The sequence below is a fragment of the Ambystoma mexicanum genome, chromosome 3p, assembly GCF_040938575.1.
Source record: "Ambystoma mexicanum isolate Mex_15411 chromosome 3p, UKY_AmexF1_1, whole genome shotgun sequence".
Taxonomy (NCBI): Eukaryota; Metazoa; Chordata; class Amphibia; order Caudata; family Ambystomatidae; genus Ambystoma; species Ambystoma mexicanum.
The window spans coordinates 189603704-189628804 of record NC_090925.1 but is presented as its reverse complement, the minus strand read 5'-3'; the positions used below and the strand labels follow the sequence as shown (position 1 = coordinate 189628804).

Here is a 25101-nt window from a genome sequence, read left to right as displayed (position 1 = left end):
CCAAATGACGGTATATCATGGTTATCGCGGTATAGCAGGTGGAGTTAACTGATCTTAACAAATATTTTCTAAAAGGTCATAAATTGACATGTATCATCACAAACAAAACCAGGCACCCAGGGCCAGAATTGGGCTTTTCAACATACTTGCCACTGAAATGCCTTGCTTCCACCAAACACAAACACACGTGTGGAGAGGAGGGGGTGGGGTGGAGGCCTGCTGCAACTGGCAAAGCAAACTGAATAGCTTTTCTTAAGTGGTCATTTAGGCTTTTTGCTTCCCCACTGGCTACTGGTGAAGATGAACATGTTGCCATCTTGATAACCTGCATGCCACAGATCAATGGTGGCTGATGGTAGTATACGCTTGTGCGCGTATATATATATATATATATATACATACACACTCTCACTCACACTCTCACACACACACACACTCTCACACTCACACACTTTAGTTTACTTGCGGGCCAAAAGGTGTTCAGTAATCACTGACATGTTACCCTTTGGTATGGCAGCAGGGAATACCCACAGAGATGAGTGAATTTCGCAGTGTGACTTATTATATGTAAATTCAATGATAGAACCAGGGAAATCCATATGTTTAGAGAATATTATACATTATAAATATATAAACCCCAAAGTAAACCCTATTCCTTCTTGGCACTGTATCTATTCTTCCTATTGCTAACATATTGATTTTGTGTAAGGCACGTGTGGTTTATGGAATGGCATTAAAAACTGCTCCAACTGAAACTACTTGGCAGACGGCACATCCAACAGTGCAAAACCAAGACTGTGCAGCAATTGCTTACTGCAGCCTTTCCAAATCAGATTGAAAAGCACACTTAACGGTATAAACAATGTGACGGTTATTATTGTTCAATTAAGTGGTTCACGGTATACCGTTACATCCCTACCACTAAGCTCTCAAGGGAGGCATGGGTAGACAGAAAAGCCATGTCTGAATGAGCTGGGCAGGGTTTCCATGCCAATTCCCGTTCTTCTGCCAAGTGGAGGCAAGCTTCTCCCAGGCTTCCAGCACTGGGACATCAACTGCCATGTTAAAAGGCAGCATGGTCTCTTTTCTTGGGGGGTGGGGAAGGCCCTTCATCCAGATTGTCTGTTAGTTCTAATTGAACCTTAGATCTGGATAGAGCTGACAACCCTACGGTGTCAACTACCTTGGACATTAGGTGCTGGATGAAGGCCTGGAGTCGACGGCGCTAGGATGCCAAATTGTTGAAGTGTCAAAGCCATTGGCATCTTGTAAGCCTGAAGCCAACTCCAACAATCCCTCTCCATAGAACTCCTATGGGAAGTCCCATACCTACTTAGGGCATAGAGGTTCCATCCCAAAAGGAATGGGGGCCCCTTCCTTATTGAAGATTTGACCCAGATTCAACATAAATCTTCCCCTAGGAAGTGGGGCATATTCTAGAGGAGCTTTGGCACCAAGGTAGAGGGGGCTGGTGCCAGTGATGAGGTCTCCATGCCCAAAGGCAGAACGTGTTGGTGCCTGGATGAGTCTTTGCCTAGAAAGGCTTGGCTTGTCCTGAGCCCTTGGGTGTGTGGTTGTGGTCCCTCGCTGGGTCCCAGCGGGCTTGGTTAAGTGTGGTGGGCCATGATGGCAGCGCTGAGGCTTCTGGAGCCAGGGCCTTGGCGAATATGTCAAGTATTTACAGCCTAAAGACTTTCCATTCTTCTGGAGTGGAGGATTGGGTGGGAAATGGTAGCTGTGGCTCTGCCTTCGGGCAGTCCTTGGTGCATTGGCTTTTCTTCTTTGAAGAGTGATCACGAGACCTCTTATGGTGCTTCTTCTTTCAGGCCAGGGATTGGTCTTCTGACCTCCGCACCCTCAATCGAGAACACTTTTCTTCGCCCTTTTCTTTGTGGAAAAAGGTAAAGAGTTTAGCTGGCCACTCCCAGAGAGCCTTTGGGTGCATGGATTGATATGGCCTGCCGTCCTAGGATTTATTTTTTCTTTCTTCTTTTTTTTCCTGACTGCAGCAGACAATAATTCTGTGAGGGTCAGAGAATGACATCTGTCAACTGTGATATGTGCGGTACTTGAAGCGGAAGGTGTTTTTGCAGAAAATGAAGAACTAGTTCCTGAAGTGAACAGAGTGTGCGTAAAAATGGAAATAAGGTCACGGGGCACAACACCTCAATATCTCATGGCCCTGAAGTCCCGTTCGTTGCTCAGGGGTGTTGAGCGGAGCCATATTATCCCCCAGTGGCTGATTTTTTGAAGGACCGCTGCGTTAGACTAGAGATTATCATATGAGGAATCAGTGGGAGGAAGGAATCCATTACACTTGCACATAGCTGTCCCCATTTTGACAATTCAAGCCCTGTTGCCTGGCATTTTAACCCCTTAACTGCTGGGTTGTTATGCATGTCAATGGAAAAAAAGGACGAGCATACTCGTCCTCAGCACTTGAGAGATTAAAATGTCTGCCCACAGCTATGTGGGCTCACTCTTTTCTTCTGTTATGTTGCAGTAGTATCTCTTGTAGAGCGTGTTTATTTGCCACTGAAGTGGACTTCTGGCACTAAAGAAACACTGCAGATGGAACTATACAACAAGTGCTGATCAGAGAATGACATATTCAATCTTTTTCAGAAAGATTGATTGGTCTACAATCCTCCTGATCTCTTCGGGGAGGGTGTTCCAAAGCCGTTGCAGAAAAAGCATGGCCAACGTACCTGGTAAGTCTAAACAGTACAGTGTTATTAGAGAATTTGGTGGTTCTCGGAGGGTTGCGTCTCTTAATCTTGGACCAGAGGCGCAAAGGTCCAGTATTGTGCAGCGCTCACTTGAATTCTACTCTTTGCAATTGGGAGCCAGTGTAGAGATCGGTCGGTAGGAGCGATCCATTCTGTTTTATCTTTTAACCGTAATGACATTTTCACTGCAGCGTTCTGCACTCATTGAAGTTTGAAACAGATATTTTGGTAGGCCAAGGAAGATACTGTTCAATTAATCCAAGTGTGACCAAACTAATGTGATCACTACTTGGACTCCATCTGGAAAAGTCAGAAAGGTGCATATCCTCTTTAATCACTTCAAATTGTAGCAATATTTCTGGACTACACTGGCAACTTGAGAATTGTTAAGGCATCACAAGTAGACACAGAAAACAGATTCAAAATTGAATCTAAAAACTTTATTAACTTAAACATCAGGATGGAGTAAGGCATAACTTATTCTAACTATGCTAAGGTGGCATGTCCCCTACCTAAAGACAAATAAGGATAGTCTGTGTCACGAAGTCCAAATCAACAGTATGTGGCCAAAACCTATACTGACCCTCATAACTAACTGTAAACAATGTGCAGGTATGTCAACATAAAAATGAATAGTGTTCAAAGAAAGTTCAGAGCTTTTTCCAGCTCTTGGCTTGTAATCAGCTTCCCTTTCCCCAAGTTCAGAACAGTTCACAAGATATTGGGGTTCCCTTCCCCAAGAGTTCAAATATTCCAGCTTTTCAAAACAACACCATTCCTTGGGACACTTACCAGCTCTTTTATCATCAGAACATTTCAATGGGTCACATATATGTCTGTTTCTTAACTTCAAAATCACACAAGAGGCTGTTAAAAAACACAGGCTTCTTTCTGGATACTTCCATTGATTTTTCCCACATAAGGGGCACTCTGTATAGGCGTAATGGTCGGACCTCACAGTCCACACATTACAGGTCACGTAACCTATACCCCTTCTTGTTCTTGCTGATTGGACCATACTTGGTTTCTCCTCGAATACCCTTCTTGGTATTCTATTGGCTTTGCCATACTTGTATTTCCAACAATTCATTCAGTGGTATCTGCTACATGCACCACCTTGCTTTCACTCCGTTCACAAGTGCTCATAACTTGCTTTTGCTCTGTGCGGCATTCAAAAGTGTTTAGTGTCTTTCAATTCGTTCAGAGGTCAAAAGTACTTGTTTCAGCCTTCAAAAGTACTTCTAAAAACATTCAGTTTGTTCGATGTTCAAAAGCCCTCGTTCCTGGAGCGCTCGGTATGAGTGTTTCCCAGTTTACACTCACCAGTTGTATACTGCAGTTCCTTTCGGTTTCGTTCCACTCTGCTCTGCTTTCTTGCTTCCAGACAGCTCCGCTCTTCACCCGCTGAGACCACAGAGAGCACTGTTTGTTCTTCTGGTGACTTGTGGCAGCTGGAGTGCTTCGGTGCCCCACAGCTCCTGATGCGTGCACCCGGCAAGGAGGGCAGCAGGACTTCCAGACCATCTCGCGGCCAGCCTTGGCGTCCTGCACGTGCTCCCGCTCCTGCCTCGGCTCTCTTCGGTTGCTTGCGGCCAGCATTTTTATACCCATTGGTATTGTTAAATGACTGCAGGTGTGGGTCATTCATTCCAATTGCTGGACTATGACAAAACCCATTAGCTGGACATACCTGGTTCCATCTGAAATCCTCCATAGCCCTCTTCTTCATCTCAGTACCAGAGTGGTGTTTGGGACTGTCAGAATTAAAGGAAGTGTGCATAACCGTTTCCTCCTCGTCTTGGTATGTGTCTGCATTAATAATATAAGGCTGATTTATGCTTCTCACCCAAATGAGAAGGTGTCCTTTTAGTTGGCCTCTTCCTCTGTGTTGAAGGTTTCTGGGGAGCATTTTGGAGGGGAGAAAGGCATAGGGCTGACAGCCTACAAAGGATTGAGGGATAGAGGGTTCTTTGTGAAAAGGGAAAGGGGATACCATGTCTCACCTAAGGACGTCCTCTCCCCAGTCCCGAGGTTCCTTCCACCAGGGTGATCCTCCCTCGCATATTCACCCCGAGGGTCAGGATCCAAAAGCGATGACCTTTCCCTGGCCACCTGAGAGGAGGATCCAGGGGGAAAACAAGTGAGGACACCCTAAGGTTCCGCACAAAGGCCATAGTTTCTCATCAAAAAGCACCCCCAAGTTCTTTACTGTTCTCTTGAGTTTGGGTAAGGGTCCAGTCAAACCAAGGGTCAGAGTTGCACTCCACAGATGGTTGTGTCCCTCCTACCAACAGAATCTGTCTTTGAGTCATTAATTTTCAGAGTTTTCACACATCCAGCACCATACATGTTTTAGGCATAGCGACAAGTCTGTATATGCTGATGAATCTGCCAGAAAGCGCACAGGTTTTAATCTGATAAACTGTGTATCATCTGCTTATTTTACGACTTGTGTTGAAAGATTGTTTCCGATTGAGAGCGCCAGGGGACCACTCCGGTGGTGATAGTGCGCGGAACAAATATCCTTAAACATTGATCAATGGAGTGATATAAATGGTGAACAATGACCTTGCAAAGGCAGAATATGAAAAACTTTTCTCTATTAGACAGGCATTACTTTAACCGATTAAGAAGTGTCTGTTTCACTCCCAGATTTAAATTGTAATGGCCAATGGTGTCAAAGTCCGCAAATGGGTCCATAAGAATCATAGCCCTGACACCTGCTGCATTAGCCTACCATTTTAGGACATCCAAAATTGTGATGGCAACTGATTCTGTTCCATGCAGTGTTGAAGAGCCACATTGTGCATAATTGAAACCACCAACAGTTGTTTTTGCTTAAGATAGCCGGTAAAATAGCTCAGCAGGTTGAGCGCTCGCTGCTGCGATCTCTGCGTGATCTGCAGGTCGCAGGTTCGAATCCCGGCAAGGCCAACTCAGCCTTTCATCCTTCCGAGGTCGATAAAGGAGTACCAATTTAGGTTGGGTGATATTGTATGTAAATATGTGCTCTGTAAAGCGCTTTGGATTAAGGCGCTATATAAATAACACATCATTATCTTAACAACTGTAGCCTCATGCAGTTTGGTTATATTGGGCATAATGTGTTGGTTGAGCTGGATCCGCCTGTGGCATTTTCAAAAGGTGGGTAGAAAAAGCAAGTTTGAACACCTCTGGTACAATCCCATGTGACTGTGATCGATTCAGAATCAATTAAATTTGCCAGCCAAAGGAGAGATGGATGCTACCACTTGAAAATCCAAGGGGAAAAAATGTCCATAGGAGCTCATAAACATTTACAGGATGAGACTAATTTTGAAAGTTATGTGGGGGAGATCAAGAGGCTAAAGGGCCTTCTAGGGCCAATGTTCCAAGACCCATTCAGCATCAGCTCTGGTCCATAAACTTTTAGACTCTAGTTCCTTGTAAAGCTTGATTTACATTTTCAAGGGGAAAAAATAATCTTTTTTTTCAAGAGGTAGAATAATGTAATCTTTTAATGCCATAGGAGCGCAAGTTCTCCGATTCGTTTATCATGTTTTTGAGGGACAAATGAACCAGAAGCCTTGGCCGGGCCGGGATCAAGGCCTTCACCACCTTGGGCGCGCTTGAGGGCTTCACCTTAGGGGGAGGGTCACTGCCTTCGGCCTGATCCTTCGAGATCGACCCTGGCCTCTCCAGAAGCTTAGCCGGGTTCTCGGATTTTCTCTTCCCCGAGCCAGAGCGTTGGCTCGCAGTTGATGGCGTCGGTGAAGGTGCGCCCTGCCTGGCAGTCGAGGAGCCCGACCGTTCGGCGCTTCCGGTGCCCACGGACTCGCGGTGCTTTGCCTTCTGTTGGGCCCCCGTCGTCAGGGCACCCTCACAGGACTTCTCACCTGCTGGGCTCTTGCCTTCCAGCCAGTTGGAGAGACGGGTCCGACGATCCCTCATAGTCCGAACCAACATGTTCATGCAAAACGCACAGTCCTTCTCCATGTGCATTTTGTCCTCGTGGAGGCAGTAAAGGCATTTCGAATGCTCGTCCTCCTTGAACACATTTTGTAGGTTGCATCCAGGGCAGATCCTGAACAGTTTGCCGGGAGTCGAGCTTCCCTTCTCCTGGGCCATGTTCTTCTCGTCCGCGAGGTAGGCCTCAGAAGCTTCTGGAATCCTCCAAGAAGCGTAACTCGACGAAAACTTCACCTTTGAGGGGCCTAGATAAATCCAAAACGGGTCCCTGTTGATCGGAAGTAGAAACGGTGGAGCTTGAGGCTCGATTAAACCGAAAAATGAGAAATCTCTTTGAAAAAGCGCAAAAACGCAGTAAAGCTCGAGAGCTATAGCACGAGGACTCCCAACACTTGAACGTGCAGTAAATATCTGAGGATGGCTGCCAGGGGCGGGGCTTAGGGAGAGGGCAGTCATTGGCTGGGGGCAGTATGACCCAGAGACCAGTGATTGGTTACTACTAAGAAAGACCGATCAGAAACGAAACTGATGCTGATTTTTTCTTTACCGAGGATTCCCAGCCTGGCGACGGGGAATATTCTTGAGCATGTGAATCCATGCCAGACACATGCTGGAGAACAACAGTTACAGGTAAGTAACTTGTTCCTTTGCGTCCATATGGGCAGGGTACGCAGTGGCTCCAGCAGCTCCCTGCTACCCCGTCAACACCCCCTGCCACCTCCTTGGTCCGTGAAGTGGTCTTCTTAGAGCGGTTCCTTGGCCTCATGAGGTCACCTCGGATGGGAGGTATCCTCAAAGACGCCATCAGGGCAGTCCTTCCCGCAATGCTAGCGGCACCACAGACCTCTGTCGGCACCCCAGGCCCCGGCTCAGCCGCCTCCTTTGGCTCCCCAGCCGATTCCTCTGGCGGTTCCGTACCAGCCTCCGCCGCCGCCTCAGCCTCTGGCCACGGTCCCTGTACCCCAGCCTCCGGCGCCAACTACTCGTCCTCCACAGGATGCCCTAGATCCACAGGATACGGATGAGGATCCGGATGTGCCATCTCCAGCCAGGGCCTTCCACAAACATCTTGATGGGCTGGCTGAGTATCTGGGCCTACCCCTACCCGAAGTCGAGCAGCCGGCAGAGGGGGTTGGGATTACTCTGTAGACTGATGTATGCTCCCTGGCCAAGAAGGGCTGGCTCAAACCCCACTCAACCCAGCCGGTCAATCGACGCCTGGACACCAAGTCCAGGCAGATGGAGCGGAATACACTCTTGCTCTCGGGCCATCCTCAGCCACACTCCTCAGTGATCGCTGTGGCATCACTATACTCCAAGCCTCGGTCGTACTCAGCCGCCTCCTCTGCAGTTCTGCTAGGCAAGGAGGAGAAGATCCTGGAGGTGTACGGCAAGAAACTCTATTCAAATGTGTCCTTACATCTTCGTCAGGCCAACGTAGATGTCATGCTGGCTGCCGCCAACCAAAGATTATGGCGGGAAATTGCGGACTTACTTCCAGAAGTCCCCACCCAGAGTCAATCACGCTTTAAGGCAAGGCTAGCCGAGGCCAAGCTTGTGGCGCGTGATCTCATGGAATCTACCGTGGCCCGTATTAACACCTCTGGCTGTGCACTCTGTATCGCCACGGACATGAGAAGGACAGCCTGGCACCGGGCAACAAAGTTCGACCCGGAAATCCAGGAACGCATATTAGATCTACCGTTCGAGGGGGTGGGGGGGACCATTTCCACTCCTCCACGGATGAAGAGCTGGACAAAAAGAAAAATAGCTCACAAACGGCCAAGTCTTTATCCAGCTTGACAAAGACCACGCCCAAATCGTACTCCCAATCTCAGCAGCGCTCCGAGACGGGTCGTAATTACGGAGGGTTCCGACGCTTCCAGGAGCGTAGATCCAGGCAGCTGGACTGCTCGCCATCTCATAGCCGGCGCAAGCAACATAAAGGGGGGTGGGGGGAGTAAGGGCTTTTTCTAGTCCCCCTCCTCCACGACAGCCTCAGAGGGAAAATAGGCATGACACGCCCCTTCGGGTCCACGCATCTCTGGTGGGGGGCAGGCTTGCTCTCCATGCACATTTCTGGTGCCAGAATTTCGCAGACCCCTGGATCCTCTCCGTAGTATCCACAGGGTACTGCCTCCCTATCCCAGCCTCTTCTCCCTCCTCCCCTCCCACAAGTTGGGACAGCAACTCTTTTGGCAGAGATCCGGTCGCTCGTACAGAGTCTGGCAGTGGAGGAAGTCCCAGCCTCCCAGCGATTCAGAAGAAGAACCAGGCGGGCCTGAGAGTTGTGCTGGACCTTTCCACCCTCAACTTCTCATTACACCTGCAAAAATTCAAAATGGTCACACCAGCTTTTATAGTGGAGACGTTGGACGGGGGAGACTGGATGTGCTCCCTGGACCTGAAGGACGCGTACCTTCACGTCCCGATTTGGCAGCCCCATCGTTCCTTCCTTCAGTTCAGGATCATGGGTTACCATTTTTAGTACAAGGTCCTTCCGTTTGGCCTCAACTTGGCCCCCAGGGTCTTCACCAGGCTCATGAATGCGGTGGCGGCCCTCCTCAAAGCGCAGGGCCTCCACATCTACCCATACCTGGATGACTGGCTCGTCAGGGCTTCATCGCTGGAAGCAGTTCACCACTCTTCCCATGCCCTTATGAACACTCTGCACGATCTGGGCTCAATCTCAACCCACGCAGGCTCTGACATTTTAGGGCCTCATCTGGGACACGTGATCCCGGAGGGTATTTCCTTCGGAGGACGAAATCTCGGTTATCAAGAGGGCCACCACCCACTTTCTCAAGAGAGGTGACCTCGGCATGGTGGTACCAACATCTCCTGGGTCTAATGGCAGCTGTCCTATTAGCCATCTCGCACAAAAGACTTAAGGATGAGGAGGATTCAGCTGCACTTCACGGCCTCATGGAACCAGGAGCGGGGCTCTCAATCCGAGATGATCAACGTTCCTACATCTCTCCACCCGGACCTAACTTGGTGGACCAGAGACTGCAACCTACGGATGGGCAAGCCCTTTCGATCGCCCACTCTGCAGGCCACTGTCACCAGGGATTCCTCTCTCGGGGGCTGGGGAGCCACCTTGAACTATATCTCGGTCCCAGGACCTGGACTCGTCTGGAGCAGGAATACCACATCAATTGGCTAGAGCTGAACGCCATATGGCTGGCGCTTAAGGCGTTCCTACCTCTTCTCGGGGGCAAGGTTGTCCTCATCCAGATGGACAACTCGACCAGCATGTACTACGTCAACAAGCGGAGGCACCAGATCCCCTCCTCTGTGCAGATTGGCGATCAACATGTGGGAGTGGGCCCTGGAAAACATTTTCCTCACGGCAGTCCACATCCCGGGGGAATCTAACCTGGAAGCGGACAGGCTCAGCAGGCTGGGAGTGGACAATTACAAGTGGCAGCTAAACCTCGTTATTCAGGAGATCTTCAACAGGTGGGGTCACCCCCAGTTAGATCTCTTTGCCACCTGGCACAACAAGAAGTGTTCGCAGTTCACATCCTGGCAAGGTCAGCGCCCCGGCTCTCTGGGCGACGCATTTCACCTCCAGTGGACCTGCATGAAGGCCTACGCCTTTCCACCCATGCCCCCGGTTCACAGGGTAATTTGCACGATCAAGGAGTCTTGCCAAATCTGCATCATTCTAATAGCTCCATGGTTGCCGGCCAGGCCATGGTTTTCGGAGCTGCTCAGTCTCTCCGAAGTGCCTCCGATTCACCTCCCGACGGGCCCAGCACATCTTCTGGCGCAGCAGGGGGGCAAAGTCATCCACCCTGCACCAGGGAAACTAGCCCTCACAGCGTGGTACCTGAGCAGGTAACACTGCAGCCTCTCACAGGCCAATCTGGAAATCATACAGGGCGCCAGGAGCACGCTACCAGGGCCCAGTACAAAAGCAAATGGACCAGATTCTGCCACTGGGCAGACTCCAAAGGAATCGACCCCTTGGTGTGCACCTTGGATGACGTGATCTTTCTCAGCGCAACTCGCCCACTCGGGCGTGCAGGTGGACACCTGCCGCACATACCTCGCAGCCATTGGGGCATACAGGAACTCTGAGGAAGGCATCTTCTCCTCCAACCCTATTGTTAAACACCTGATGGGACTCGCATGGCTCTACCTGCCCGTCAAGAGACTGCACCCTGTGTGGGACCTTAACATAGTCGTGGGCGCTCTGGCGCACAAATAGTTCGAGACTATGGCGTCTGTACACATCAGGCTAGTCACCATCAACACGGCCTTACTAGTCGGCCTCACCTCGGCTCGTAGAGTCAGTGAAATCCAGGCACTGGTCGCCTCGTAACGATATACTACCTTTCACAAGGACAAAGTAGTCCTGCGGACACACCCAGCATTCTTGCCCAAGGTCCCGTCTGCTTTCCACTTGAACGAGGAAATAGTACTTCCTACATTTTTTTCCCGATCCCAAGGATGAAGCACAAAGAGTGCTGCACTGCCTGGATATCAGGCGTGCCCTGAAGGTCTACTTGGACGGGACCAAAGGCTTCCGCAAATCGGTCGCTCTGTTTATCACTTTTGGAGGCCCAAGACCTGGGTATCAGGCCTCTAAGGCTTCCATATCCCGCTGGATGGTCTGCCATCAAGGAAGAGTATGAGGGCCAGCGCAAGCTGTTTCCGGCCAACATGCCTGCCCACGCAGTCAGGGTCAAGGTAACGGCCATCACATTCCAGCGCCATGTCCCTTGGCAAGTCATAAGCAGGGACGGCCACTTGGGCCTCTCCCTCGCCTTTCTGCAAGCATTACTGTTTGGATGCCGGCTCTAGAGCTGATGTGTCTTTCGGACAGGCGGTTCTCAGGAGCCTATTTGCTTAAGGAGGGTCTCCTCTCCACCCTGGGGCTACAACAATCAGTTGTAATCGCCCATACAGTATGGAGGAAAGGGGACGGGACGCAAGAGTAATAAGTTACTCACCGTAGTGACTAATGTACTCTTAGTCCATATTCCCCTTTCCTCCATACGTCTCACCAACCTCCCCCCTAATAATACTGATGTCATTAGGCAAGGATAAACCTATTGTCGACGCGTCAATGGAGACTGAGGTGTGGCACCGGAGGACGGAGTCAGGGCAGCGCATGCTCCCTGGGCCGCACCTCCGCGCTCCTCTAAATTTAAAGGTTAAGAAGGTTCCGTCTCCTGTCCCTTGGAAGGAACACCCATACAGTATGGAGGAAAGGGAACTATGGACTAAGAGGACGTTAGTCACTACGGTAAGTAACTTATAATTTTTTTGCCTTCAAAATCTGGTTTTCTTAACAATTCTAGCTAAGCAGATGGGTCCACTCACATTGGTAAGGACATTTTATGAAGGGTGGGTACCGTTTGCATGGAACTCGAGCTTGCTGGCGTTTGAGATGTTTGAAACTTATTTGACATGGACTGCAAACAAACTTTATTTGCAGTCCATGTCAAATAAGTTTCCCTGTGCCTGGCTGGACTTTGGGTGGCAGCATTTCACCAAATATGAAGTATGTTTATGGTGACATGTACCATGTTTCAGACTGCACTGGTAAATAATTTGTCACCGTGGAGCGAGTGCATTTCTCTCAGGTCCAATATGTGAACTAAGGAACTCTTTCTGCAGGGATAGTGGGGTTTCTAAGAATTCCTGATGCCTGAAGTTTTGGTTTGAGTGCAAACCACCCCTTCCTAGTGATCATTTAGAGTGTTTGAGCTAACCAGAGTTGGAAGCACAACATATTTGAACTTTCCCACGAGTAGAGAGAGAGAGAACAGAGTTGGCATCATCACTGTTATGTTACCGTCAAGGTTTTCTTGTTTAGAAGATCACATAGGTCATGTTTAGATAAATATTTCCAATATCGCATAGGAACAGTTGGAAGGTTTTGTCTTATTCTGCAGCTCCTGATCACATTCTGTCCTTTGGTCTTCCTATTGTCTCCTTTCAAATCATTGTCTATGTCCCTAGTAATATAGGATGCACATTTCTGGGTTTGGGTGCTTTCATGAGAGATTTTGAGTTTGTTGCTTGGTTTCTAGAAAGTGCCAATATTTCTACTGACTAGTCACTCAATTGTATACAGATCTACCGCATCTTTCCATCTTTTAACGCATCAGGAGTCCTAACCAATTCTTCGGTGCAACTCTGCAATATTTGTACACAGTCTATATTCCTGCATTAGCTTGGATCATGCAGTCCTTCCTTATGGGACCTCGAGGACGTAATCCAATCTCTCACAAGAATGAGTTGCACTTTCAATTGGAAAATGTTTTGTCAATATAGATTAATGGGCAAGACATGCAAACCTACAAAAACAAGACATTGCCACCATACCATCTATATTTGAGACCAGGCTTTCAAATTTTCTTTGAGAGTTTACATGTCAACTACAGAACTCGCATCAAAAATTCTCTTGTATTTTTTTAAAGCATTGAACAGTCTTAGTCTGTGCCCCCACCATCTGCCATCCAGGTACGATTGTGTTGCTGAATGTAATGCTTTCTAGGTTTGATGCTTCCTTGGAGCCTAGACATAATCAACTTAAACTTGTTAGCCTGGAAAGCTGCATTTCTAGATGGTACTACCTCAGCTAGACGTGGCAGTCAGATCGATTTTAGCCTTTTCAACTAACAAACATTGGTTGTTCAACAGGGACAAGTGGTTTTGAGGCCTCGATCTTCTTTCATGCTGACGAATGCAGTGAGTCATGTATCACTGAGAGCATTAATAGGAGTATGACCAGAAAGCTAGAGAAATCATGCAATGCATGCAAAGGCATGTTTTATGTTTATCTGATGGAGATGTGTAGGATGTTCACATGGGTGTCTGTCCATACCTTTCTATAGTTATTGCATTGATTGAGGCTAGAATTGGGGAGGGGAAAAGTAGGTTAAGCATGGCTTATATCATATTAAGGTAAACTTGCCACACATACATCCCAAATGAATGTTAAGGCCTTGTGGTATTTTGAAAAACTGAATAGATGAGTTACATGTGACAGTGGTTCTACAGCTAAGAGTATCTTCATCTCTTCATCAGATTAATATGTAACTCAGTTTCTCCCCTCTTGGGAGGCCGGAGTTGTAGGTATGCACCGACAAAAAAAAGTGGCATACTTGGCACCAATCATTCTGTAAACCCTCAGCAAACTGCCTCGAACCTCCTTTGGGCTTTTTTTTCTTCCTTTTAAAACTAAAAATAGATGTAGTGCTCTATGTTAGGGTAGTAAGGAAATATTAAAAATTTGAAAAACCTGCGAAGTGTACCCTTGTTGCGAAACTGCAGTTCATAGAACCTTTCTTTGCAAATTGATGGCTAGCATTCCACTCTGCATATCTCCTTCGGCCAATATTGTTATGATTTAGATGTTTAGTAGCCAATTTGAACCCTTCTGGCTAAGTGTCCGGTTCTCTCTAAGCTGCCCAATCTTTGTTACATTATCTGCAACCTAATTAATATCATCGTAACTATATTGGTTGGGGCTGCAAAAAGGTAATTTAACACTCATTTACAAGTATGGTACCTGTTCTAGACTTGCATGCATTCTCACAAACCTCCCATTTTGATTGAGGCTTTATACAGGAAACAACGAAATGGCTGCACAAAACAAACTGAAAATGGGCTTGGGTGACTGCAAAATATAAATACATGTTTGATTACATCACTTCAGAGAAGACGGGTTCCTGCCAAAGCCATCTGGGTCTAGTTGCATGCTTTCCCATGTTAAATCCCAAAATTGTACACATTTTCTAAAACTAGTAGTTTGATCTGGAATATATGGTACTACTGTATTGTATGCCTATGAATCTACATCTAATTCCAAACTGCTAAAACTAGCATCAATTGTAAGTAGTGTGGTGAATCCGTGGCGTCATCACTGAGCACCAGCATAACATCTCCCATGTGGCCAGGAGACAGCAGCCACTACCTGATCCTGACTCTGGGGGTGGTATTATGAGAGAGGATCACATGGGAGGAGATGGCTGTTGCTGAGATGTGCTGATCCCATCAGGAGAGATGCAGTATTCTTCCATTCATTTTGAAGATGACCTTATAATACCTAAATTTCTGATGGCATGTTGTCATTCTAGTAATCCTTCAGATTGATAAAATCCTAGAACCCCCTTTTTTCCTCAAACACCCCAGGCAGGATACCAGTCACACTTCAAATGCACATAATGCTCATTTAACATATCTTGTTAATATTGGTTTTGATGTGAACAAAATAACCCCAAAAGGTTAAAAACACCCTTGGACTCAACTCCCATAAAACCCTTAGTACTGGGACGAGGAAGAGGAGAAAAGAGTTAGAACCGAAGGCAGGCACACGCGAACAAACTCTGTGGAGGGAAGCAGACGCGTCATACTGGAAAGGCGAGAGGCTGGGAGAAGCAGAGCGGGTATGGCAGAAAAGCCTTTATCCAGCAGGCAGCAGGGGAGATACAGCCACTGTGAAAGGGAGAAATTTCATCAGCGGATGACAGAGAAGCTGACAGGAACACCGCACAAGGGTCTGCTAAGTGGGGAACGTTCTCCTGAGTCACGGACATCGATGCAGCACTACACCACCGGTCGGACAAGAGAATGCCGGTGAGTCTGCCCAACAGCATTGGGGGATCCTGGGGCGTACTGACGGGCGAATAAACAATGGGGAAATCACTTTAGACTTCAAACAAATGATATTCAAAGACGTCAATATGGGGGAAGCTGGAGTAAATGCTGTCATGAGCAAATGAACTGTAACAAAGTAATTGAAAGGCAAGAACTGTACAAATCAGTGCATATGAAAAGACAATATAGGGGCGATTGGAACAAGTATTACCACAAGCCAATCAATGATAATAATCAACACTTGAACAAGTCTCCATGTAAGTGATTCCAATATGGGGGAAGTTGGAACAAGTGTACCTGGAGCCAATAGAGTATAGACCGTGAAGGAAGACCACTGTGTTACACTTTAAGATCCCAAGAGAACTGAAAGAGTGGTAGAAGACTTTGTGCAAAGAGTGCATCGGGCAGTAAGCCTTTGGGAAAGGGGAGCTACCTGGCAAGAGAATACGCAAGGTGATCTTCAAAACCCAGAGGACCTTTTTGGGGAAGATACCTGGCAGGAGAGTACACCAGGCGATATTCAAGGCCCAGAAGGGGGGTGTTCCTGGCAGGGGAGTATACCAGGAGACCCTCTTTAATATATCCTTGAATAGAAGAGACATTTTGTGCCATTCTTGTACAAACCACCAATGCTTTGAAAAGATACTTTCTCGTTATTGAGAAGGTGCTGTAGAAGAGACATCTCTACTGTTCTTGCAGCAGTCATTGTTTTGAAAAAACAATTTCATCATCCCTAAGAAAGCATTAAAGCATAATTTCTTAATTTGCCAAGTTTTTGCCACCCTTTAAAAAAAATAAAAAAATAAAACTATTGTTTTGAAGAGAAATGTTTCATCATCTTAAAGAAGTGTTACATGAAAAGAGACATATTCTACCTGAGGCAGTTCAGGGGAGGGGAACCATCACCTGGATACAAGGATTGTTTTTGTTGAATTTACATACTTTGGTTTTTGCACAGTCTTTACTGCATTTAAAACAGAGACATTCAACTTAAACATTTTGTTGTTTTTAGTGTGAGGGTCAGATATTCTTTGGACACAAGGACAGTTTTCCTACTTTCCACTTCTCCCCCTTCCACGCACTTTCCCCCTTTTCCCTTTCCCATGCACTTGCGCGTTCTTAATGATACTGGGCCTAGTAAGATCGTTGTTTTTGTTTCTCCCTTGTTCCCCTCCCTTTGCTTGGTCGTTCTCTGAAACACCTTTTCATGAGCGTGATATAAATAAAATATCATATCATACTTTGGACGATGTGACGCAAACTGATCTTTAGTTGGTTTCATAGGTAGGGAAGCTAGGATAGGGACAGAAAGACCTTTACCCAAACCCTTTTTACTTTACTAAAATGTCGAATGTCTGAAAACGTTACAACTTTGTGTCCGTCTCTCATTTCTGACCCCCCACAGTAGGTAATGGCTAAACTCTGCCTCTTTCTTGCCCTGTTTTTAGCTCGTCCTCTAACCCACTTTCAGACTATACACATGTTTAGATCAGATGTTTGACAAATGGTTAATGTCCTACATGACCCTGTGTTTATCCTCCAAATGAACCCATGTTCAGGCAGCCAAATTATGTTCACAGATTAACTAAGCCCACCTGTTTGCCCTCGTATATTGTAGTACGGGTGCCACAATCAGACAGTTTTCATAAACTCACAAGTGGGACGTCAGCCTTACAGCCGTATCTTGTTTGGGCCAGGGAAAAACATCAAAGCTGCCTCATTACTAGGGCACGGTATGATTGCTTACGGCTGAGGGGCAACACTGCAAAATGGGCAGGTTACCCAGATGGTCCAAGTTCCTGTGTGTGGTGCTCAGAATGAAAATTTGAGCCACTTTGTATTGTTCTGTCCTGGATATGGGGACAAAAGAAAGCGGACCATTTTGCAAGTACTAAAATGTACCAATCTCCGCCATTATTGGCCGGCCATGATTTTTCTTTTAACAGCAGGAACCGAACTGACTGCATGGGCCATGCTGTCCTGCTTGAAGGCCGCCATGTATCGAAGAAAGGGAGTTTTACGGGTTTAAACTGCTGCATTTTAGTTTTTGGAAAATGTGTGATTTTATTGTTACTTCGTTTTAGCATTTTTAACATGTTCGTCGAATGAATTAATTATTCTTTTGTATTAATGGATCATGTTTTTTCTTTCCTGCTATATCTTGTATGTGTTTGACAGATATTTTTATTTGATTAAATATTTACTACTACTACATAATGTTAATCAATTCACACATGGCAGTGAATTCTGCTGTGCGAACTCTGACGTATTTGGTGTTGCCACACACCTTGGGCCTAAGCCTTACTGTCTGCTTTGGTCATTGTCTTTCAGTAAACTCCTACGTGCATTCACCAGCCTCAACCATCCCCTGTGGTCAGCCTTCGTACACAGTGCTGCCAGGATACCCAATACAGACCTCTCCAACATACAGTCCGCAAGGTGAGTATGGAGGACTGCATGCAGGGAGCACTGCTGTACGTTTCCACTGCTGTGCGTCCATACTGCCGGGGTTCTTTTAGAACACACTGTACATAACAGTGGCTTCTAGTGCTGCGCCAGTTCTAGGAGTAGCCTAGGCTGATGAGTCCCACCCCCACCAGTATGCAGTGCTGGGTTAGCCCTACAAGCATCAGGGTGCTCTCACACCAAAATGGAGGGTGAGTTGGAGATAATGCAGCAAAAATGGTTGAACTAACTACTGGGAGGAAACTCAATATTGCTAAAGTCCAATTCCGATGTTTGAGTAGTGATATAGAGTGCTTTACCCTACTGTGTGCTTCGTACCACCGGCAGCACTGTTAGAAGATGCAACTGCCAAGATTTAGATTTCAGTGTTGAGAGGTTGTTGCTTGGACAGGCCAGTGCTGGGAGGACGGTTACACTTCTTTAATGCTACAGCCTCCTTTTTGCCCTGTTTTGAGAAAGTAAGTTCATCTTGCTGGTTTGAAGCAATCACTGCCCAATGTCTCTGACGCTGGCAGAGCACTGCTCTAGAAAGCTTACCCTCTGGGTGTTGCAAAGTAAGGTTACACTGCTGAGACACTGCTGGGAGTAAGATCGATCTCCCTGCTAGTCTCCTATAGAACTAATCGAGCATTGCTGCCAAGAGGTTTGCACTTGCCATTGATAGCGGCTAGAACACAGTGCTGGCTTTTTACCAGACTCGGACTGGCCTAAAGGGGAATAGGCCCTTGCCCGAATCCAAAACGCTAGCCTGGGCCCGTTTTTCTGGTCAATGTGGGCCACTTTTTTTGTCAATGTGGGCCAGTTTGATGAGTTCCTTATCATGCCATTAGTAGTTCTGAACATTATTACTGAAAACATATTCTTTAAAATGCACAATTTGCATCACAGATTTTATCAGAAAACTCCACCTTGGATACTTCTCTGTCACAAAAGGAACAAATTGCCATTTTGAACTGTAGGCCACCTTTTACTGGTGCCCTAGACCGTTTTTTTGTCCCAGTCCGACCTTGCTTTTTACTGTACAGGCCTGGCATGTTTGGAACACGTTTGAAGCATGAATTTCCACTGAGCTGTGTTTGGTCTCTGTTGTCACACAGTACTGCTAAAATGAAGCTTAGAACAGTTGGTGGAAGTTGCACTGCTAGTCATTAGGCACTGTTAGGAATGTGGTGCTGTTCGGGGGAGGGGTCATGTAGCACTGAAGAAGCAATGCTTAAAGTAGCTTGCACTGGCTAGTGCCTAGGCTATCGCAGGGACTAAACTTAGAAATCCTGGGGGCACCAATGGGTACACTACCTTATGGCAGCTCACACTCCTAAGTGTATAAGGCAAATATGGGTATACTGCTGGCAAGATGCACAGTCCTTTAGTACGGAGAGGACGCGGGGGAGGAGGATCAAGCTCATGATGTTGTTCTACTGTTGCACTGTATGGATAAAGCTCACACAGCCGATGTATTTGGGCTATTCTCTGGGGAATTGGGTACTGCAAGATATTGATTGGATATATAAAGCCTATCTTTTCCTGTTCACCCATCGGGGCTATGGGCAGTCTCATTTCAGAGGACCTTTGATACTGCTGGGAGGGTGCAAATGTTGATTTGGTCTTAGGGCACAGGGAGAAAGCTCAGTGTCGGCCTCCTTTTTGCTCCATTTGAGTAAACCCACGCTACTGCTTTCTTTGTGCACTGCTTGCAAGAAGTGGGCACTGCAGTTTTTTTATTCTAACAAGCCTCTTTTTTACTTTCTTCCTTTACCCAGGACATCGCATGAGCCACCACCAGCCACTGCCCCCACGGGCTCCCGCTTATTCTAATCACCGCAATGCCATGAGGTACCCCAGCAACAGTGAGGAGATTCACGATGATTTCGACTGGGACTCCATCGCTTAAGGTGCCGCACCAACCCTGGAACCTGCACAATCCAGTTGGCATACCCTTCTTCCTGCTGTCTCCCGCCGGACAAATTGAGAGGGGGAGACAGAAAAAGACAGACGTTTTAAGGAGTGAAGCCTGTCTGTAAATATATATAAATATATAAATATATATCTCAGCAGTGGACAATCAATGGAGACCGAAAGCTTGACAATACGCGGGGGAGGTAGGGAGGTTAAGGGTCCCCCTTTCTCTTTTCCAGTTCAAGTTTTATTTTTGCTTTAATTATTATCCGCCCACTCCACCTCCTGCCTCCCCCATACTGACATTTTAGAACCAGCTCTGCTCAGACACTGTTGTCAGGCACATGCGCCAGGATAACCGATTTGACACAACACGAATTACTGTGAGGAGGAGAAGTCGCCTCTTGAGAATTAGTAGACATTGGGCGAGACGGTGGCCACCAAAGACATTGGCTGTATATGGGAACTGCCAGCATGGACAGAGCGTCTACTTGCGCAACAGTCAGTCAAGAAACTTTATTCGGCTACTTGCACAACAATGCACCTGGTGCACAAGGGTAGGGTGGAGCAGGGAGTCTGTTTTTACCAGATTGTTGTAGGTGGGGAACAGTCAGAGGTAACGCAGCCAATTGGAGACGCTGCCAAGATATGGTGTCATACTTTCACAGGCACTTCCTCTGCCCGACAGCAGCAAAACTGGACTGGCTGCAGGCTCTTTCGTGCCCCAAGAAAAATGTGTATACTCTGGTTCGGTTGGGAGTGCTAGTTGTGTTGCTGGAAGGGTTTAGTCTAAACGTCAGGCCTGGGCCTTTAAGAGATGGCTGTGCCATCTAAGAACAGAGCCTGTGCAATCTCTGTGACCGGAAGGGTAGATCTGTTTTCTTAAGTCTAACATTTGTCTAACTCGAAGGACACCTCCGCTGACTAAAGCTTCTAAGATGTGTTCCTGAGTAACTGCTCTGCTCTGGAAAGCTAGAAACTGTAAGATCTGTGTAGCTCTGGGACTAGTTCTACAGATTCCTGAAGTTGTAAAATGTGCAACCTGAAAGCTTGCTTTTCTGTTCAACTGGAGTCTGAAAGAGCAGCGGGACTTGCTGTGCAAGACCTGGGTTTTTAGAGAGCGGTGTAACCTAATAATTAGCTCTGACTTCCTAGAATGGAAGGGATTTGTAGGTGGTTTTATAGGTTAAACGGCTCTTAAAAACTCGGGTCTAAGCTGGGAGAGATTTTAACTGAAGTGATACGGCTCTTAAAGGCTTAGATATTAGACCGCAGTGCTTGCACTGATACAGACACGGGCCACATACAGTAGAGCTGGGGGATAGCTCTGCCACTGTGATGCACTGATACGTGAAGCTTAATGAATAGTGCTGATGTCTGGGTCCTCTGTACCCCAAGGTTGTCAACGTATGTCTGACGGGAAAGGGGCTGCGCAACTGTATGTTTCTGCCAAATGCTGGGACAAGAGACTTCTGGTTTCTTCTCCCATCTGCCTATCTGTCGTGGTTTCATAAGAGGACTCCGATACCTGCTCCCATCTCTTGAGTATGTCGGAACAGATGTAAAAGATTTGTATTTCTCTGTATCGCGGCCTGTATTTTTGTGATGTGTGTCTGTACAGAGTATGTGTGGCTCGTGCACTGGACTGGAGACAGTGGATTGACTAAAACAAGCATCAGATTTCTTAAGTGCCCCTTTCGCTTCTGAAACAGAAGAAATGGTGGGAAAACAAAGCGTATAAAACAATCCATGCAGCATCAGTGTTCTCACCTGCTGTCAAAGTAACCATATCTAAATCTCACACTATTGTAGCAGAAAGATTTTAAAAATTCACTTTCCCACCTGTTAGAACTGCCCTCACACTGAATCACTTCTCAGAGTACACAGACTAACCTTTAATATTTTCTCCTAGTGAAAGACTGGTACTCCCAACTTTGTCTGGGCAACTTGAATCCCCACTTCATTGGCACAATGTGCTGCATCCCGGGGTTACATGTCTCCATACCGAACATTTTACAACAATAAAACATACCCCCCCCTAAAAACCCACCCCAATCGTTTCCCCAAAAGATTTAACCCTTTACCCCACCCCACATACATTTTCCTTATGTTTTTCGTTATAAAGGTTTTGTCATATGTTCATGTCTACATAACATTTTCGTTATAAAGACTGTATGCCGCATCCCCGGCACTCTCACAGATGAATTTCTGTAGATGTATGTTTCTGAAATCCCTGAGGATGTTCAGTGTCCGGTTTGTTAAATTCATGGTCACATTACTGATTCCCCTGCCGTCTCTACTACACTGTGTGTATCGGACTGTAAGAATGTTTGCGTGAGGTCCGCAAACATGCGGGCACATGGCCCCTACTTGGCATCCCCTTCTCAGTAGGGCTATTCATGGTTTAGAGATTATCATTTCCCTCCAGACATCTGCTGGGACCCTAGAACCCATTTTGTTTTTGAAAATATGAAGTATGGTTAAACTTATGTGTCCCCAAAAGTGCCCGTTTCAGCATCTGTCCGTGCAGCTGGCTCAAGTAGAAAGCACTGCTATCCTGTATATTGTGTTTTTGCAGTGCAGGCCACATCATAATCCTGAAATCTAGGGTTTGTGTTTGAATATTGCATCTTTTTTTTTCTCTGTTAAAATAGGGAGATTGTACAAGGATTCGTAGAATGGTCCCCAAAAACATCAACTCAAACCCTACAGTACCCACACACACTGTTGTCAAAGTTTGTTTTTGTTCAACGGTTTATGCAACACATGATCTTTCTGTTCACGTTGGGTTGCCGATCTCCTGTTTTCTAGATGCATGTATTCTAGGAACACATGTTCTTTCAGCTTGCTTTGTGTTTGAGGACACTGTCTCCCAGTATGCAGTGTTTCAGTCTACATATGCTCTTTCGTCCCTCTTTCAACTTCTCGACTCAATTTGCCACTATGAGGTTCATCCTCGGGTTTCCTCCATTGCAATTTAAAGTGGTACAGGCCTCTGATCCCGTACTGAAAAAGACCACTTTACTGCTAGGCTATCTTGTGAGGGCTGTGTGGCTCTGTCTTTTGAGATAGTGTTCGTCTGAGAGCTCGCCTACTGTCTTGATACATCTGGTCTCCCCCTACTAGGTCGTCAGATTGCTCATCTTCCATGGTTCCCCCTTTGTTCTGAGGCTCAGTGTATTCTTTACCATGGACATCTGTTGTTTCTCCACTTGGCAGGGTTCATCTCCCAGTCGCTGCTTACAGCCTTTAGCATACACCAGACCCTTTTCTGCAAGGCACCATCCAGGAATACACTTGTTTTCCTTCTCCGCTTTGGTCGCTGGTACTGTAGCTGACTCGTCCGTCTTCCTCAATTCCTTCCGAGCAGATAGATGCCGACTTCGTCTCCGCTGTCACACAGTTGGTGGAGGCTTTGGCTCATATGTCTCTGTTGGTGTGTGACCCTTTCCTCTTTTCTGGAGGGTTTTTGAAGAAAGGGCGTGGCACCTATTTACAAATGTGGAATAATCATGAAAGTTAGCTTGCTGAAATACCATTGCTTTGTGAGTTTTGAGCCCTACCGATACGGGATTCTGGTATGCACACATAAGGACATGGTAGTGCACAAGCACATCCAAGATTCTTGAACGGATGAATTATCTGCTTATAAAACAAAGTGCCAGAGCGTGTAGGAAGATCATGATGTACCCAAGATCTATGAAGCACTGTCATGTGCTGTATTGACAAAAATATAGAGATGAGGAGGGAAAAACGTATTTGTACCCTTTGGCCATCCACACACTATTGTGTGCAACGTCAGGATTGTTGGGTGTGTATGTAGTGCAGTGTATTCAGTCGTTTTACAAGTAGTCGAAAGAGCAGCTGCTGTCGATACCAAGAGCACATTTAGCAAGGAAGAAAATTGCAACTATTTTAGGTTGTCAATAGGTGATTCAACGGAAAGCCCAGAGCATACGTTCACAAAGCATCATGTAGATTGGGAAGAAAGACCAGATATTTAAAAGCAGTTTGTAGTGGTCTGCTTAGCTTGTCTCTGCGTCTTCCCTACCACCCCGTGTGGTCCTAAGAGGTGTACAGGACTGGACAATAAAGCAGTGTTATACACTTACCTGGTGTACGGATCCACTTTATTACACAGTTCTTGGCAATCTACTTGGAATCCTCTAACATCTGATCTTCCCTTAGATACTGGAGGTGTAAAGACGCTGCTTTGAAGCCTGTGCACAGTATCTGAATATATGACTTATTTGCGCTGCAAAAACTAAACTTTCCTTGTTGCCTGTTAACCGTTACAGATGCACATATGGGCCTCTATACTATTCACTAGTTGCAGTATATTTAAAACAAACCCATGAAATTCGTTTTGGCTCTTAGGTGGTGCTTAAGCGACACAGATAAGTGGAAACTATTGCCATTTGAGTACAGCTAGGAGGGAGCCGCATGTGAGGGTGAGGAGGGTCTCGAAGCTCCTGAGTGGTGTTTTGTTATTTACCCACTGCCCAGGGCCATGCTAATCCCTATGACCATTCGCAAACTCATCCTCCTGGGATCTTTTATCTAGCTCTATGAAACAATAACATCAAACTTTGGCCTGCCAGTCTTATTTCTTAGCAGTCTGCTGAGATGTTGGGCCTTAATAGCAGCTGTAAATGTGCTCCTGGTGTAATAAATATGTCTTAACAAAGTGCCTCCGCCAATTCATTTATATCTATTCCTTGCACTGAAGTCCTGTTACGAAACCAACATTGACAAAGCCAAACGTTTGTCTTGTGTATAGATAATAGATGAACATTTGCCAGGAACGTCTATCTTATGTCCAATTAATCGCACCATTTTCCGCTATTGCCCTCACATGCATGGATCGTATGAAAGTGCCTGGCAAATGCCTTCCCAAAACTCCAGACTGTTGTCTTTGCAAATGCCTATTTTAATACGTTTGGGCACAAAACAACATGTAAAGGTAATGCTGGCTTCAGTTCAGCTTCATTCTAGAAGCACAAATGTTTTCAGACCCTATTTTTAATTGAGAAACGGCAGATGCAATTTTCAAACCTAACCGCTATATAGCAGGTTTGCGCACAGCAGGAAATGATTACGGACACAAAGCTGCAATACACTGCTTTTATATTATTCTTTAAAAAAAATTGTTTCGGGGATCCTTCTCATCCTCCTTTTCCCTTCAAAGATCAAAAAGTAAATGACTTAAATAAAACTATTAATTGCATATATATATATATATATATATATATTTCTGAGGCTTGTGGAATCTGCTTAGATCACATGCTGTGCATAGGCCGACATCTAGTGGAAGCTGCGGAGTATTACAGTTTGTTTTTCGAAAGTCGAAAATGGGCGTCGACACAGGCGTGCCAGTAATACTATCCCTAGTGTGACGTCCACTGTACCCAAGATCCCTCACGCGTGTAGGATCCTCAGATTG

General features: G+C 46.4%; 1 protein-coding gene across 2 annotated transcripts in view; it reads left to right on the top strand.

Moving 5' to 3' along the window:
- Nucleotides 1-24346, top strand: part of FOXJ2 (forkhead box J2) — a 483885-nt gene extending 459539 nt beyond the window's left edge. For both annotated transcript variants that reach the window (XM_069650595.1, XM_069650594.1), the window contains exons 10-11: nucleotides 17628-17735; nucleotides 19523-24346. In XM_069650595.1, the coding sequence (XP_069506696.1) occupies nucleotides 17628-17735; nucleotides 19523-19653 (239 nt within the window). In that variant the 3' untranslated portion in view covers nucleotides 19654-24346. The remainder of the gene's footprint in view (nucleotides 1-17627; nucleotides 17736-19522) is intronic.
- Nucleotides 24347-25101: the final 755 nt, after the last annotated feature.